The 19,242-nt window shown below is 44.7% G+C and overlaps 1 protein-coding gene across 1 annotated transcript in view; it reads right to left on the bottom strand.

Annotated features, from left to right (window-relative positions):
* LOC124552482 (synaptic vesicle glycoprotein 2A-like) overlaps positions 1 to 19,242 on the bottom strand; it is an 85,425-nt gene that overhangs the window by 16,823 nt on the left and 49,360 nt on the right. Inside the window, exons 8-9 of the mRNA XM_047126763.1 lie at positions 9,244 to 9,408; positions 6,156 to 6,406 (exon numbers count right to left, since the gene is read on the bottom strand). Of these exons, the coding sequence (XP_046982719.1) occupies positions 6,156 to 6,406; positions 9,244 to 9,408 (416 nt within the window). The remainder of the gene's footprint in view (positions 1 to 6,155; positions 6,407 to 9,243; positions 9,409 to 19,242) is intronic.

Below are 19,242 nucleotides of genomic sequence, written 5' to 3'. Positions count from 1 at the left end.
TAGTATGATCACGAAACTTCTTCACGACGTTCTGCAGGTTCTCTCTGAGGCGCTCAACTACTACGGTTGCTGATGCAGGTGGTCTATAGAAGCATCCGACTACCATATCTGACCCACCTTTGATACTTAACTTAACCCAGATTATTTCACATTCGCATTCGCTAATAACTTCACTGGATATTATTGAATTCTTTACTGCTATAAATACTCCTCCACCATTGGCGTTTATCCTATCCTTGCGGTATATATTCCATTCTGTGTCTAGGATTTCGTTACTGTTCACTTCCGGTTTTAACCAACTTTCCGTTCCTAATACTATATGCGCACTATTTCCTTCAATAAGAGATACTAATTCAGGAACCTTGCCCTGGATACTCCTGCAGTTTACCAATATTACGTTAACTTTTCCTGTTTTTGGTCTCCGAGGACGGACATTCTTTATAAACGATGATAATGTCCTCTCTGGTAAGCCGTCAGGTATTTTATCGTTTCGCCCAAGGGGGGGTCCCTCTAACCTAAAAAACCCCCGTGTGCACGCCACACGTACTCTGCTACCCTAGTAGCTGCTTCCGGTGTGTAGTGCACGCCTGACCTGTCTAGGGGGGCCCTACAGTTCTCCACCCAATAACGGAGGTCGATGAATTTGCAACCATTATAGTCGCAGAGTCGTCTGAGCCTCTGGTTTAGACCCTCCACACGGCTCCAAACCAGAGGACCGCGATCGACTCTGGGCACTATGCTGCAGATATTAAGCTCAGCTTGCACTCCGCGTGCGATGCTGGTTGTCTTCACCAAATCAGCCAGCCGCCGGAAGGAACCAAGGATGGCCTCAGAACCCAAGCGGCAGGCGTCATTCGTTCCGACATGTGCTACTATCTGCAGCCGGTCACACCCAGTGCGTTCAATAGCTGCCGGAAGGGCCTCCTCCACATTACGGACGAGACCCCCCGGCAAGCACACCGAGTGCACACTGGCATTCTTCCCCGACCTACCCGCTATTTTCCTGAGGGGCTCCATAACCCGCCTAACGTTGGAGCTCCCTATAACTAATAGGCCCGCCCTCTGTGACTGTCGGGACCTTGCCGGAGAATCGGCCACTGGCCCAACAGGCGAGGCACCCTGTGGTGGCTCGGAAACGATGTCATCACCACTAGGAAGCACCCCGTACCTGTTGGAAAGGGGTAAGGCAGCTGCCACGCGGCCAGATCCCACCTTCGCCTTTCGGCCAGGCACGCGCGAGCCCACCACTGTCCGCCATTCACCCTGGAGTGATGGCTGACCGGTAAGATGCTCACTGCCGGAAGACGCAGCGACATCAGGGGTTCCATGTGATTCCAAGGCCACCGAAGTAGGCATAGGTCTCACCACAGTTGCCCCAACGCCACTACGAGCCGACGCCTGCGCCTCGAGCTCGATGAGCCTAACAGACAAAGCCTCCACCTGCCCCCGAAGAGTGGCCAATTCTCCTTGCGTCCGCTCACAACAACCACAGTCCCTACACATGACTATGTTTACCCTACTCTATACGGTGACAAATTCCCAAGATAATCTTCTGATGAGCTACTCTGATAATCAAGAAACACTCACTGAAATACGAGACGCGAAAACTACGCTAGGTTTTCCCAGAAAAACTATTTAAAAGCTAAGCGCAGCAAATAAGTACAAAAACGCTTTGTACAAACAGTACTCGCTGCTGCTGGTGCTCTCGCTCTGGCTGTCACAAGACAACTGCTGATTCAAGTGACTAGTGTCTAACGGCCGCGAAACAAACAAAAGACGGTTTTAGGGCGCCTTCTGTTCTAAACGATCAAGAAAATACTAAGAAATCTAACACGAAAACTACGTAAAGTTTTATCAAGAACTGTTAGTTACTATGCAGAGCAGATAAACACAAATAGAATCCCTTCCTTAGTGGAAGGTCGTAAACAAAATGCAAAATAAACGCTTTATACAAACAGTACTCGCTGCTGCTGGTGCTGTCGCTCTGGCTGTCACAAGACATTACCATTACAAAACATTAATTAATTCGCTTCCAATTATTATATTAACTGAAATAGCAATTAATAGCACCGAAAGAATTCAGGATTTATGAGTAAATGTTCAGTGAGTCAAAAAAAGAGAAAAGTAATGCATTTCTTAGTCCTATTCAGATTCACAATTGTGGCACACGTAAATATCCCCCCCCCCCCCTTTGGTACAAGCAACATGAAACCAACCCTTAAATTCCCAACACTGAACCCACTTCTCTTTGGAACGACTGTGGCAGAAAGGATCGACGCATACAAGGCAGTAGCTGTCGTTGTCTCCCGATGATGATTCTTCAGCTTTTTTCTGCTTTCGCACTCTTAGCCCGCTGCTTTTTAAATTTAGTTTCTTTTCCACTTTTTTCTCCTGTGGACGGGCCTTTAGCTCTTCTTCTATAGCCAGTTTCTCTGGAGTGTCGGTCACAATTGTAGACTTTCTCCTTTTTCTTCCTTTTCTTATTTCTTGCCTTGGGCCTACTATTGGTAACGGACGAACACTTTCGGGTGAAAAAGCTGCGCGAACTGAAGAATATGATCGTAAACCACTAGGTCCTGCATCACAGGCTGTGACATTTCAAAGTGTTTTCTCGCATATTACCACTGGATCAGGATTAGATGTCCTCCCGGCTTCAGATGGTTCACTAGAAATCGCTAATGATTCTGCTAAGGACATAGTTTGCTTTCCATAATTGGAAGCTTGTGCTGGGCGATCAGTGACAGAAGATGGTGCAAAATCGATGTCACTGAACGCACTCCTATTAAATGGTACTATGCCTGTACAGTGAAATCCTGTTGCAATGTTTTTGGGAGTTACAGCAAGTGGAAGTGCTTCCCTTACCATTGAAGGGCTGTCATAAATTAACATGGTCTTTCCCGGATGATCCTTGATCCAGTTGTCAGCAAAAGCATTCACCATCTTTTTAAATGGACCATAAGCAGAACGGTCTAGAGGATGCATCCTGAGTGTACAGTGCGGTGGGAATGACAGCAAAACAAACCCCTTGCTTTTGCAATAGTTCAGGCTTCTGATGGACATATGAGATTCGTGATTGTCGAGAAGCTGTAAACATTTGTGCTCAGGAGTTGGTTTAGCAAATTTAACGAAGTGGTGCAAGAATAACAAAAATTCTTCCTCTTGTATCCAGCCACTCGCATTTCCTGCTCCAGTGCAACCAATAGGACCGTCTCGAATAAAATGGTCACGATCCCTCAAGCGAGGTAATACAAAGAGAGGTGGTGTACTGTTTCCCTGAGCGTTGATGGCAATAGCAACAGTGACAAGAGTGCCTCTTTCAGCCGACGTCATAGCTCCTACCTGCTTTATTCCCCGTTTAGCAGCAATCCTGTTTGGTTTCTGAACAGTGGTGGCACCTGTCTCGTCCATATTCCAGATGTCCATGGGCTGTAACCTATATCTCTCCATAACGCTGACCAGGTTGTTGAAAAAGGCATTCACATTTGTTGGGTTAAAGCTCGTTGCTCGAGCAAGACTTGTGGGTTGAGGCGACCGAATAAACAACTGGGGATTCCTCTTCATGAATGCTGAAAACCAGTCTGGACCAGCAGTTTGATTGTCCACCCAAGTTGATGGAACTGGTATATTGTTTGTCGTTGCCAGTTCGTGAGCTTACTTACGGATATCCTTACGGCAAAGTCCGTAAAATATCTCCGACGCTTTAATCACATATTCAGTTGTAATGTTTTCGTCTTCATCAGAGAACATTCGTTTTGCACTTCTACATCCAACACGAGGCATTGGTGTGCTGCTATCAGTCATACGTTTCTCTTTCTTTTTAATGTACCGGTACCAATGCAATGTCACATGGCATACATTGTGTTTCTTTGCTGCTGTTCTAAACTTATAATTTGCAACATCATCTGCCGCGGTTTGATATACAGTAGTAGAAGTTAGTCCTCTTGAAGTAGTCGTAACCCGTGTTCGTGGCATAATTCCTTGCAACGAAATAACTAAGTAAATAACAAGTCTGTTCAGTAATAACGAGTTTGTTCAGCAAGACACTGCAACTCCGAACAGTATCATACCTAATCTACTGTTCGCTAACGGAAAAAAAACCGGGAACCTGCAGCTAATAATACTTTTTCAGTAACGGGGACGGAAGAAACTCTGTTACTTTCGTCCCCAGCAGTAACGTTTCTTTTGTCACCGACCACGCTTTTCCGTTTAATTGATATTTTAGACACAATCTATACAAGCAATGAAAAAGTTGATAATGGTGGCATAAAACGGAAAGTTTCACACAGTTAAATTATTACAGTAGACTTACGTTTACAGCGTGATGCTACCGTTATCACAAAACTAAGGAAATTGAGAAAACTTCGATGAGACACTGAAAAAAGGTTTTACTGCGCCGCACTCAACAGAGACTCTCCAATACTGGCCAACAATTGGTAGGCAGCTGGGAAACATGAAGGGAATACATTGTTTGACTCACGTGATTTTCGGAACTACATGCGAAGGTAGGGGAGGGATGTTACTTTCATACCCTGTTACTTTTGTCCCCGGTCTCCCCTACCTAATGAACTTGGAGAACGCGACACCTAACAGTCGATTTGCAGTTACTATTCTCCAGCCTGAGGACTTCTTCTGATTATGGAAAAGCTGCCGATACACGCAGTAAATCAACGATGGTAAATATTTCCATATGTAGTTAGGCCCAAGTTTAAAAACTGCACCTGGTGTCATCAATTCGAGAACAATGTTTAACGAGCTTGAAGACACACCTTTAAGGTTTTGAAGGAAGGAGTTACCATTGATGTAATAAAGAACTTTGTTTTACCGTCACAAGAATGTAAAAACAACGTGGCAGCAGAAAAGGCAAGGTGTCTTCAACAGATGCTTATGTATTTGAACGTAGCTTTATGCGCTATTGAATTCAAAGAGGAATTAAAAATAATTCAATCACAGGATAGTGTCTCTGTAAAATGTTATTAAAAAACTGGTAAATACTTGCGCTTTTTTTCATTGGCAGTTACCGATAACTGCCGATAACCGCGTGCAATTAAGCAGGTTCTGCGTTTTTCAAAATAAAGTATTTATTTTCATAAAAGGAAGCGAATTTAAAAACTTTTTGCAATAGTTGTGTGACTCTTACTGAAGACAATAAGCAAAAAATCTTGTTCCGGTTTTTTCTTTAAAATATTTCTGTCAAAACAAACAAAACAAATTGAATAACTCGGGACCAGGTTTTTGTCACTTACACCCCTTACCACCAAATGGCAGACACTCTGATCGGCAGCAGACATTGTGTGTCGATAGAGTATCAACCAAAACACCGATTTGGTTCGTACTATGTGCTGTCGTCCAGTAGAACATCGGTAAATCGTAATGAAATGTAACACCAGAGATACGGAGTGTAGGAAAACCGTATCTGTCCGCTCTAAATCTGAAAACCACTGTGAGGTGAGTAGGTAGAGCATAAGACCATTGTGCGAAAGGTCCCTTTGCCGAAACCCACTGATGACGACTTTTTATCAGTTTACACGTGAACTTGTTATATGGGAGAGCATTTTTCTGTCAGATGAAACGACGTTTCCGAGTATGTAGCAATGTTCTTTTGGCAGTCTGGTTCCGCTTCGCTAGTCGAAACTAGCAAACCTATAGCGTACATTTCTATACACAGGTATGGTGCTGTCTACAAGTGCACGCTATAGGTTTGCTAGTTTCCACTAGCGAAGCGAAACCAGACTGCCAAAAGAACATTGCTATATACTCGGAAACGTCCTTTAATGTGACAGAAAAATGTTCTCCCATATAAGAAGTTCACGTGTAAACTGATAAAAAGTCGTCATCAGTGGGTTCCGATAAAGGAACCTTTCGCACAATGGTCTGATGCTCTACCTACTCACCTACCAGTGATTTTCAGATTCACAGCTCACAGATACGCTTTTCCTATACTCCGTAGCTCTGGTGTTACAGTTCATTACAATTTAGACATGTTCTACTGGACGACAGCACAGAGCACGAACTAAATAGGTGTTTTGGTTGATACTCTATCGACATAGAACTTTCGGTAACAATCTGAGTGTCCGACATGTGGAGGTTTGAGTGTCGGTCCGTTATTCGTTTGCATTCAGCAGTTATTTGTTTGTGTGAGGTGTCGGGCTGCTCACCCAGCAGGAGCCTCTTGCTGACGATCTTGACGAGGGGGATGATGGCGACGTAGGCGATGGCGAAGCCTGCGCCGTTGATCATCGAGTTCTGGAAGCTGACCTCGCTAACCGTCGCCACGCACACCTCGGGCCCAGCGGTAGAGCTGTCTAGTGCGGTCGCTGTCCAGTTGGCACCACTGTCGGCGAAGCCGTCCACGGTGGTCCAGTTGGCGAAGGCAGATACTTCGGTGGTAGTGTATTCGGCTGTTATGCTGTAACATGTTGATTGTTTCTGTATGTCCGTCATTTCAGAGATGGTTGCGTGATTCGGCTGTTCAGTACAGACTGTCAAAACAAACACCTTTCATCAAATAAAACAACAAGTTTACTTTTACCAGTCACTGTTTTTTTTATCTCCACAACGCGTTTGAAAGGCTTAAAGTTCCATCATCAGGTGGATTTACATTTGTTGGTATGACGTGTGTGTGTGTGTGTGTGTGTGTGTGTGTGTGTGTGTGTGTGTGTGTGTGTCGCGTTACGATTTTTTGGAGTGACTATCTAGTGGAGAAACAAAACAGTATGGTTATGGGTTTGTTTTGACAAAAGACTAAACGTATATCTAATGGTAAAAGTAAAATAACTAAAACAGAGTACCTGCAGTGGTCACAGGTTCCTTTCACAGTCGTAACCCATCACATGTATGCTGTCATATTTTGTGAATAATTTGCCAAAAAGCTTTGAGCGGGAGCATTATCGTCATTCAGTTTCCACGAGTAATTTCGCCACAATCCCGATCGTTTTCTTCGGATTCCTCCACGCAAACGGCGCATAGCTTCCAGGTAGTATTCCTTACTGCCCGTACGACCATAAGGCAATACCTCATGATGCACTATCTCACTGTAATCGAAGAAAACAGTGAGAAGAAGCTTTACGTGTGATTCGACTTGCTGATTTCTTTTTCCATCTTGGCTCTTCAGGCAGTTTCCTTTGGCATGACTGGGCCTTGGTTTCGTCAACATACCCATATGCCCTTGTTTCACAACCTGTTATAACCTTCTTTAGATGTTCCCGATCGTCGACTTCATTCAGCAATTTCTGAGCCATGTCTAGGCGAAGTCATTTTTGGTCGAAATTTAAGAATTCCTTTACAAATGTTGCTGGTTCAAAAAATATATATACAAAAAAAAAGAAAAATTAGTTGGCGAGAACCATCAGCAATCCCTCTGATGGTGATTCGGCGATTTTCCAGAGTAATTTTCTTTACGCCTTCCACACTGTCGTCAGTTACTGATGTCTTAAGGCATCCAGCGCTGTTGTCGTCTGCGGCGACTTCTCGACCCTCTGTGAAAAGTTTATGCTGAAAGTAAAAGTTCGCTGAGCACTCGAAAACGCATATAACCTTTTCGACTGTCAACAATAAACTAAACATTCAAAACAGCTGAGTATGCAACCATACATCACGAACATCTGTACTAACAAGATGAAAACAGTTTCGAAAATCGGATGTACAAATCCCATGAAATTAAAAAAATCCCATTAGTTTTTTGATCACGCCTCGTACGGGATGTTTGAGGACGAATAGAAAATATTTTAGATTATGTCAGTTTTGACTATTTCGAGTAAAACGTCTCATATAACGTGTATCCATTTGTTATTGGTTACAGAGATAGAGCTGGTTCTCATTTACATCTTACTCTGCAAATCACACTTAAGTGCCTGGCAGAGGGTTCATCGAACCACCTTCACTGTAATTCTCTATTATTGCAATCTTGAGCAGCGCACGGAAAGAAACGAACGCCTATGTCTTTCTGTACATGCTCTGATTTCCATTATTTTATTATGATGATCGTTTCTCCCTACGGATGTCAGCGTCAACAAAATATTTTCGCATTCGGATTAGAAAGTTGGTGATTGAAATTTCGTGAGGAAATTCCACCGCAACGAAAAGCGCCATTGCTTTAATTATGCGCACCCCAAATCCTGTATCATGTCAGTGCCGAAGTAGCGGCTCTGAAACATGGAGAGCGGAATGTGGCCGGGGCAGCGGTGTGCTGCCCCACCCCCCTCCATACTGCACCCACTGACGTCACTGACGGAAGATGACAGCTGTCGGTCGATGACTGGTCCGTCAGGGCCAAGAGCTAGATGACTGATTGCTTTCCATCTTTTGGAATCTTGGTTGGAGTCTTTCTTTCTTTTTTCTTTTTTTTTCGTCATTCTTCTGACTTAACTGATGTGGCCCCCCACAGTGTGTCAGAGTAGCGTTTAGACCCACCAAACCCGATAATTTTTTTGTACATGTCCCGGTATACATCTTTCTCTGTAATTTCATCGAAGTTGCTCGCTGACGTCTTAAGACATTCTCTTCCTTCTTCTTGTCGGCTTTCTCAACAAGTTCCTCTCCTAGCAGATTCCGCAGAACCGCCTCATTTCCTAGTTTATCAGTCAAACTTTCAACAACCTTCTGTAGCAATACGTCTCAAACGCTTCGAATGTGTCTTCTTCTCATTCTCTCAAAGTCCCCTAATCACTTCCATACAACGCTGTTCTCCAGACATACGTTCTCAGAAATCTCTACCTTAAATTAAGTCTTACGTTTGATACTGGCAGGAATCTCATTGTGAGGGAATTTCTCTTTGCTTGACTTAGTCTGCTTGTGAAATTCTCCTTACTTTGTACATCACGTTTTATTTTGCTTGCAAACTGGCACAGTTCACTTACATTGTCTACAATGCTGCTCTCTATTTTGATGTTCCCTTTATTGGTAAATTTATTTCTGCTACTCTTCGCTACTTAGGTCTTTCAGTTGGTATTGTGTGCTCATTCCAGTCAATAACTCTCGTATTTGAATAGGACAGCTCAAACAACTTCTAGACTGTACGCTATTTACTCATGTGGCAACATTTTCGAAATGAATATTTGTATATCTTTGATGGTAAATATTTCAGCACTCGCTGTTGCATTGGGGCTGTGAGAAAAACACAGAAACTACAGTTTTAAGGAGGTCGACGACTCCACCACTGCTGAGCTGCTACCTTCTGAGAGGAAGAGGAATCACGATTCCCAATTGTTGTACTACACTGTGCGTACTTTCCCCCGGAGAACTTACTTGGAGTAGGTGGTTTGGAAGCGTTCCACGGCGACTGGTGGCGACATCTGGCCTGCCAGGATGGCGATGACGTCACACACGGCAGCAGGCTGCTCTGGGTAGGCGTCGTTGTACTGGCCCACTCGGTTCAGCAGCTCCGGCAGCCACATGTAGAACCCATTGGAGCTGCAAAGCCGTCACACCGAGCATGTAAAGACAGCCAGACTGTAAAATAAACTGCGAGAAAAAAATTAGTATATCTGGAAACACGACATCGATTTTGATCCAATGGTGGCATATGCCACCTGACGGATAGTACATGTATTGATAATTGTTTCAGCGTCATCCACCAACAGATAGCGTAGTGGAACAACTACCAGAGTATTATCTGTGTCCACCCTTTAATAAGTAATGCTCACATCCAGAAAGCTCAGCATGATGCAAAGGTATGAAGCAAGCAGGATGCACTCGTGTTTGCTACAGCCAACTGAGCAACTTTGAAAAGGGTCATACTCTGGTCTTCCAATTGATGGGATGATCCTTTCAGAGAACTGACACACATGTTGGATGTGCTGCATCAGTTGTGCAACAATGTTGCCATCAGGATCATGTGAACATTCTCACACCTGCAGACAAGTTTCTGGGTGTCCATACAGCACAGACGATTGTCAGGATAGTTGTATCATAAAGGCAGCAGTGGCAGATCGCACAGCTACCAGTGCACAGATAAGAGGACTTGTGAAGCAAGACCTTCAACACAAACTGGTGCAAACCAGTTATTATCAGTGGGACTACAGGCATGCTCACCTCTAGCCCATCTTCCACTCACACCACAGCATCGACATGCACAGCTTGATTTGTGCCATCAGAGCATCACTTAAGAAATGGAATAACGCACTGTGGTCTTCAGTGATGAAAGCAAATTCTGCCTGCACGTTAGTGAATGTCATCTGTGTGTATGATGGAGACCTGATGAGCGCTCTCTTGTAGAGCACATTTGTCCAAGACTCACTGGGGGGTGTTAATCGGCACTCAGCATGTGCAGGATGTTGTTAGACCCATTCTTCTGCCATTATTGCGATAGGAATGTGATATGCTGTTCCACCAGGATAACGCTCACCCAAACACAGCCTTTGAAACTCAATGTGCTCTGCAAGATGTGCAGCAACTTCCCTGGCCAGCATAATCCCTGGTCGCCATTTGAGCACATGTTTGATATGATGGGATGTGAAGAGACTTGAGAACAACAACTCTTAGAGAACCACATGAACAGGTCAAGCAGGCGTGGCATATCATATCCCAGGACAGTATTAGCCATCTATGCGATTGACTGCATGCCAGAGTCAGCGCCTGCATTGCCACCCACGTAGACTACACCACATATTATTATAGACGACTTTGCAGGGGTCGATATCTGCCATGCGGAGGGGCCGTGTGGTTTGAGGCATCGTGTCACGGACCGCACGGCCCCTCCCGCTTGAGGTTCGAGTCCTTCCTCAGACATGGATGTGTGTGTTGTTCTTAGCATAAGTTAGTTTAAGTAGTGTGTAAGTCTAGGGACTGATGACCTAATCAGTTTGGTCCCTTAGGAATTCACACACATTTGAACATTTTGTTGATATCTGGTACTGCTTGTGCTGTTGATCTGTAAGTGTAGTCACTTCATGTACTCCATGTGCACTGTTGCAACAGTAAATCTTCAGTGAATTGGAAATCTCTAAAATGGTGTACTATTTTCTTCTGGCAGTGGACTATGTTATGGCATTATAATATGTATAAATGTGTCACAAGAACAAAACATGAACATTTTGTGGCCAGATGACCATTAACTTTGGAATGCTGTAGATGGTGTGGGACTGATGACAGACAGTGAAGTCATCCCCTCTTCCACTGATACAAGACATCACAATGGAGTGATGGGCTCGATAAATCCTCTTCCAAGCTGTTAAATATGAAATGCAGGGTAGTGATGTAGATGCAGGTGTAACTGTCGGCTGTATCGAGTCAGCACGGTAAGATTGGTGGATATGTAGACATGACAGAATGGCAGAAAGCATCTGTCATGATAGAGGTGGCCAGAAGCACCCCATTGATGATGATGTCTGATTTGTTGGTGTATCAACACAGGCCGCCCAACGCATCTACAATGTATGGTGCTACACTCACAGGCATGCAACACGGCCTAAGAACAATGGTCGTAAAAAGATGCTGACTGACAGGTGTAGGAGGCGAGTGTTCTGCCTTGTCAATGAGAGTCGCTTTCCAGCCCCAAAGGAACTGCTGCCGTCAGTGAATGCGTATGCATGTCGATGAGTTTCTAAACTAAGAGTGGGAAGGGAACTCCTGTTGTCATTTTGAAAGATGAGAATGCGTATGAAGAGACAGAAAAAATGGTAACACGGAGTCATAAGGAATGACGACATAAATGTCCTACTCCATGTTCACACTCACCCGCATCAGTGGGCTCCAGCCAAGGTACGAAAAACACGTAACACCTCTGTTTTGAACCATGCCCTCCAACAACTGCGGAGGGCATGGTTCAAAACGGAAGTGTTTACATGTTTTTCGTACCTTGGCTTAAGCCCACTGACGCGGTTCAAGCCAAGGTTATTCTTTTTTGGCTTGAGCCACAACAGTGGGCTCAAGCCGAGGTACGAAAAACACGTAAACACCTCCGTTTTGAACCATGCCCTCCAACCACTGCGGATTAACCGCCTTATTGGGTCATCAGTGCACTCGATGCCTTCTATCATGCGAAAATAGGGGTAAAATCGGTATTAGTTGAACGACACTGCACACCTCTAGCCGGCCACTAGATTTTTGTTTATTGATCAATTCAAAATGAGCAGCTTTATTTGCTTTTGTAAGCTATTGCCTTTTGCGAGGCACCCAGCATAAAATGTCCATTACTTGCATCTCCCTTTCAATACCCGCTCCGAAACTGTTTGAAATGAATCTGTGTTCACTTAGAGCAGCAATTCCTGTTCGATGTGAAACTGGTTGTGGTTGACAATGTGCGAGACTGGACTCTTGTCCCGGTCAGTTAGATTCTCTTACTGCCACTGTCCTTACGCTGTGAATACCACATCAGCCCTTGTACTCACTTGGTATACTTTACCATGATACACTAACAAATTGGGCAGCTTCATACACGAAATGGTGACGGTGGCGTCCAGATACGGTAGCTCCTTTCTATCATTCCATCATCATCTGGCTGTGCTTGTTACATACAACCAGCTGGCACACACACACACACACACACACACACACACACACACACACACGCACACACGCTACTTCATTGCTGTGACTTACGTCACCAGTGGGGTATAACATGACTGCCTGGTATCAGTCCTCCACCATCTACAGCACTCGAAAGCGACCAGTTTGGTTTTTTAGATGAGCTTATTTTTTAGAACTTGGTTAGTAAATAGCATTTTCCAACATTACCCGAACACAGGATTAATGTTGCTGTTGTGTGTTTAGTCCCAGTTGGTGTCCACTTGTACTGAAGTCAGTCTGGTGCCAAATTTGAATGTTGTTTAAGTTTTTACCTGCCTCTGTGTGTTTAGCTGTTTCTGTTGTATTTTTTTCTGTATAGTTCACTTAAAAAGTTAAATAACGTGCCATTGCATAATGTAATGTAGTTGGTTATAACACTCTGGGGGTCCCAACTGGAGACACCTGTAATTGTCTACATCTACATCTACATCTACATTGATACTCCGCAAGCCACCCAACGGTGTGTGGCGGAGGGCACTTTACGTGCCACTGTCATTACCTCCCTTTCCTGTTCCAGTCGCGTATGGTTCGCGGGAAGAACGACTGTCTGAAAGCCTCCGTGCGCGCTCTAATCTCTCTAATTTTACATTCGTGATCTCCTCGGGAAGTATAAGTAGGGGGAAGCAATATATTCGATACCTCATCCAGAAACGCACCCTCTCGAAACCTGGCGAGCAAGCTACACCGCGATGCAGAGCGCCTCTCTTGCAGAGTCTGCCACTTGAGTTTATTAAACATCTCCGTAACGCTATCACGGTTACCAAATAACCCAGTGACGAAACGCGCCGCTCTTCTTTGGATCTTCTCTATCTCCTCCGTCAACCCGACCTGGTACGGATCCCACACTGACGAGCAATACTCAAGTATAGGTCGAACGAGTGTTTTGTAAGCCACCTCCTTTGTTGATGGACTACATTTTCTAAGCACTCTCCCAATGAATCTCAACCTGGTACCCGCCTTACCAACAATTAGTTTTATATGATCATTCCACTTCAAATCGTTCCGTACGCATACTCCCAGATATTTTACAGAAGTAACTGCTACCAGTGTTTGTTCCGCTATCATATAATCATACAATAAAGGATCCTTCTTTCTATGTATTCGCAATACATTACATTTGTCTATGTTAAGGGTCAGTTGCCACTCCCTGCACCAAGTGCCTATCCGCTGCAGATCTTCCTGTATTTCGCTACAATTTTCTAATGCAGCAACTTCTCTGTATACTACAGCATCATCCGCGAAAAGCCGCATGGAACTTCCGACACTATCTACTAAGTCATTTATATATATTGTGAAAAGCAATGGTCCCATAACACTCCCCTGTGGCACGCCAGAGGTTACTTTAACGTCTGTAGACGTCTCTCCATTGATAACAACATGCTGTGTTCTGTTTGCTAAAAACTCTTCAATCCAGCCACACAGCTGGTCTGATATTCCGTAGGCTCTTACTTTGTTTATCAGGCGACAGTGCGGAACTGTATCGAACGCCTTCCGGAAGTCAAGAAAAATAGCATCTACCTGGGAGCCTGTATCTAATATTTTCTGGGTCTCATGAACAAATAAGGCGAGTTGGGTCTCACACGATCGCTGTTTCCGGAATCCATGTTGATTCCTACATAGTAGATTCTGGGTTTCCAGAAATGACATGATACGCGAGCAAAAAACATGTTCTAAAATTCTACAAGAGATCGACGTAAGAGATATAGGTCTATAGTTTTGCGCATCTGCTCGACGACCCTTCTTGAAGACTGGGACTATCTGTGCTCTTTTCCAATCATTTGGAACCCTCCGTTCCTCTAGAGACTTGCGGTACACGGCTGTTAGAAGGGGGGCAAGTTCTTTCGCGTACTCTGTGTAGAATCGAATTGGTATCCCGTCAGGTCCAGTGGACTTTCCTCTATTGAGTGATTCCAGTTGCTTTTCTATTCCTTGGACACTTATTTCGATGTCAGCCATTTTTTCGTTTGTGCGAGGATTTAGAGAAGGAACTGCAGTGCGGTCTTCCTCTGTGAAGCAGCTTTGGAAAAAGGTGTTTAGTATTTCAGCTTTACTCGTGTCATCCTCTGTTTCAATGCCATCATCATCCCGTAGTGTCTGGATATGCTGTTTCGAGCCACTTACTGATTTAACGTAAGACCAGAACTTCCTAGGATTTTCTGTCAAGTCGGTACATAGAATTTTACTTTCGAATTCAATGAACGCTTCACGCATAGCCCTCCTTACGCTAACTTTGACATCGTTTAGCTTCTGTTTGTCTGAGAGGTTTTGGCTGCATTTAAACTTGGAGTGGAGCTCTCTTTGCTTTCGCAGTAGTTTCCTAACTTTGTTGTTGTACCACGGTGGGTTTTTCCCGTCCCTCACAGTTTTACTCGGCACGTACCTGTCTAAAACGCATTTTACGATTGCCTTGAACTTTTTCCATAAACACTCAACATTGTCAGTGTCGGAACAGAAATTTTCGTTTTGATCTGTTAGGTAGTCTGAAATCTGCCTTCTATTACTCTTGCTAAACAGATAAACCTTCCTCCCTTTTTTTATATTCCTATTAACTTCCATATTCAGGGATGCTGCAACGGCCTTATGATCACTGATTCCCTGTTCTGTACATACAGATTCGAAAAGTTCGGGTCTGTTTGTTATCAGTAGGTCCAATATGTTATCTCCACGAGTCGGTTCTCTGTTTAATTGCTCGAGGTAATTTTCGGATAGTGCACTCAGTACAATGTCACTCGATGCTCTGTCCCTACCACCCGTCCTAAACATCTGAGTGTCCCAGTCTATATCTGGTAAATTGAAATCTCCACCTAAGACTATAACATGCTGAGAAAATTTATGTGAAATGTATTCCAAATTTTCTCTCAGTTGTTCTGCCACTAATGCTGCTGAGTCGGGAGGTCGGTAAAAGGAGCCAATTATTAACCTAGTTCGGTTGTTTAGTGTAACCTCCACCCATAATAATTCACAGGAACTATCCACTTCTACTTCACTACAGGATAAACTACTACTAACAGCGATGAACACTCCACCACCGGTTGCATGCAATCTATCCTTTCTAAACACCGTCTGTACCTTTGTAAAAATTTCGGCAGAATTTATCTCTGGCTTAAGCCAGCTTTCTGTACCTATAACGATTTCAGCTTCGGTGCTTTCTATCAGCGCTTGAAGTTCCAGTACTTTACCAACGCAGCTTCGACAGTTGACAATTAGAATACCGATTGCTGCTTGTTCCCCGCATGTCCTGACTTTGCCCCGCACCCGTTGAGGCTGTTGCCCTTTCTGTACTTGCCCAAGGCCATCTAACCTAAAAAACCGCCCAGCCCACGCCACACAACCCCTGCTACCCGTGTAGCCGCTTGTTGCGTGTAGTGGACTCCTGACCTATCCAGCGGAACCCGAAACCCCACCACCCTATGGCGCAAGTCGAGGAATCTGCAGCCCACACGGTCGCAGAACCGTCTCAGCCTCTGATTCAGACCCTCCACTCGGCTCTGTACCAAAGGTCCGCAGTCAGTCCTGTCGACGATGCTGCAGATGGTGAGCTCTGCTTTCATCCCGCTAGCGAGACTGGCAGTCTTCACCAAATCAGATAGCCGCCGGAAGCCAGAGAGGATTTCCTCGGATCCATAGCGACACACATCATTGGTGCCGACATGAGCGACCACCTGCAGATGGGTGCACCCTGTACCCTTCATGGCATCCGGAAGGACCCTTTCCACATCTGGAATGACTCCCCCCGGTATGCACACGGAGTGCACATTGGTTTTCTTCCCCTCTCTTGCTGCCATTTCCCTAAGGGGCCCCATTACGCGCCTGACGTTGGAGCTCCCAACTACCAGTAAGCCCACCCTCTGCGACTGCCCGGATCTTGCAGACTGAGGGGCAACCTCTGGAACAGGACAAGCAGCCATGTCAGGCCGAAGATCAGTATCAGCCTGAGACAGAGCCTGAAACCGGTTCGTCAGACAAACTGGAGAGGCTATCCGTTCAGCCCTCCGGAATGTCTTTCGCCCCCTGCCACACCTTGAAACGACCTCCCACTCTACCACAGGTGAGGGATCAGCCTCAATGCGGGCAGTATCCCGGGCAACCACAGTCGTAGTCCGATCAGGGGATGCGTGGGACGAGCTGGCCGTCCCCGACAAACCCCCATCCCGACCCCCACAGTGATGCCCATTGGCAACAGCCTCAAGCTGTGTGACCGAAGCCAACACTGCCTGAAGCTGGGAGCGAAGGGATGCCAACTCAGCCTGCATCCGAACACAGCAGTTGCAGTCCCTATCCATGCTAAGAACTGTTTTGCTAAGAACGTCTGAACTAATCTACAGAGAGCGCAAACAAATCGACAAAATTTAAACGGTTATTAAAATACAAGATTGCCTAGTAAATGCAGTAATGCTGCTACTTGCGCACTGCTGACACTGCTCGGCGGCGGAAGGAGACTAAGCGAAATTACACTATTCAGGTACTAAAACACGATGCTACACTCTCAAATACTATAATACGCCCGAAATTTATGAATTAAACAATGCAAGAACCAAAAACACGCAAAGAAATTAAGAATTAAACTATGTAACAAATGAGTGAGCTAGGAGTAAACGACTTGCTGCTCAGCTGCTTATCCAACGGCGGCAGGGAGCACACTGACTGCGACCAACCGACACTGGCCGTTCAAAACAAAACAGTAGACAAACGACTACGCGAATTTACACTATTCAGGTACTAAAAACGCGATGCTACAACTCTCAAATACTATAATACGCTCGAAATTTATGAATTAAACAATGCAAGTACCAAAAACACGCAAAGAAATTAAGAATTAAACTATGTAACAAATGAGTGAGCTAGGAGTATACGACTTGCTGCTGCAGCTGCTTATCCAACGGCGGCAGGGAGCACACTGACTGCGACCAACCGACACTGGCCGTTCAAAACAAAACAGTAGACAAACGACTACGCGAATTTACACTATTCAGGTACTAAAACGCGATGCTACAACTCTCAAATACTATAATACGCTCGAAATTTATGAATTAAACAATGCAAGTACCAAAAACACGCAAAGAAATTAAGAATTAAACTATGTAACAAATGAGTGAGCTAGGAGTATACGACTTGCTGCTGCAGCTGCTTATCCAACGGCGGCAGGGAGCACACTGACTGCGACCAACCGACACTGGCCGTTCAAAACAAAACAGTAGACAAACGACTACGCGAATTTACACTATTCAGGTACTAAAACGCGATGCTACAACTCTCAAATACTATAATACGCTCGAAATTTATGAATTAAACAATGCAAGTACCAAAAACACGCAAAGAAATTAAGAATTAAACTATGTAACAAATGAGTGAGCTAGGAGTATACGACTTGCTGCTGCAGCTGCTTATCCAACGGCGGAGTCAGGAATGTACTGGGCAAGCTGCAGAGCATTTTTCAGTGCTAATAAAACATGATTAGTAAGTTAACATTTATTTGTTCAGATTTACACCTTTGTGTCTTCTTGTTAGCCTCAGCTGATGTGTCACACCAGTGACACAGTGAAATCCCATTGACTCTTGTTCTCAGCCTGGCTGGCTGGCCACCAAGTGACTCTAGCAATTCAGCCGAAGTCTACTGCGCTGCTGTGTGGCAGTTTGTAGCTGAAGTCATAGCATGGAACTATGCCCCCACATCCTTAGAGCATCCTCGACCTCATTCTGGACCCATCAGGATGTACCAATCTGATGGAGATTGTGTAGTAAATTGATCCTGGCCCCACCAGACAGGTAAGCCCTTGACGCCCTGAAGTGACTGCAGGTATAATAAGGAACAGAGGCAGACCCCTCACCCAGCTGTGATGACGATGTTAATGTGACAAGCACCACGAGATGTACCACTACTGGAAGACCGTCAGTGTCCCAATTAACAATATGGTACATGGCAGCCAGTGCAAGTGTCATGAGTGGCAGGTTGTGGTTACTTGGATGTTGTCACTTCAGGAATGGCAAACCGTTTGCCCTCGAGAAGTGCTGGAACATCTAGCACATGGATGTCGCTACACTATAATAATCACTGAATTTGGTATGAGTGCCACCAAACCTCAAGAGCAACTGAATTCAGAGCTAGAGGACAGCAGTATCCATGGAGACAGTGGGAGGTAATAACGTGAGACTCTGTTTGTTATGACTGAATGTAGCCCACTTCTTTGCTAGTGCTGAATGAATGGTCCTCATTCTGCTGTGTTTGTTAACAATTTGTTACTGGCTTTTATTGCACTGTCAAGTGTCTGAAATGTTCTGTTGCATCTGAGGTAGTGTTTGTTGCTTCACACAAAAAGAACTAACGGATCTCTCTCTCTCTCTCTCTTGGTTGAGGTCTTACTGAATGTGTATCTTGTGCCTGGCGATTGGTGCTGATATAGCAATTTGTGTTCATGTACGTAACCAACTTACAGTGTTGATTGTTCCTTTCTGCTGTGTAGCTATATCACCAGCTTTGCTTGGTGTCATCTATGGCTCTGCTTGGGTAAACATTAGAAAAATTTTAATTTCTTCCACATTTCTACTCTGTGATGTAACAATGTATTTACCTTCTGCTAATATCCTCTGTATGTGGAAGTTTTCTTCTATTGATAGGTTATGAAGTTCATGGTATGTGCTGTGACTAGATTTTACCGTTTTTAAAACTCTTTCTATTTTAGCACAAACTTGCTGAAACATGAAACTTCTTGGCAGGTTAAAACTGTGTGCCCGACCGAG

This window comes from Schistocerca americana, chromosome 10 (assembly GCF_021461395.2).
Source record: "Schistocerca americana isolate TAMUIC-IGC-003095 chromosome 10, iqSchAmer2.1, whole genome shotgun sequence".
In the NCBI taxonomy this organism is placed as follows: Eukaryota; Metazoa; Arthropoda; class Insecta; order Orthoptera; family Acrididae; genus Schistocerca; species Schistocerca americana.
The sequence above is the reverse complement of the archived record's forward strand: the minus strand, read 5'-3'. Positions and strand labels throughout refer to the sequence as shown.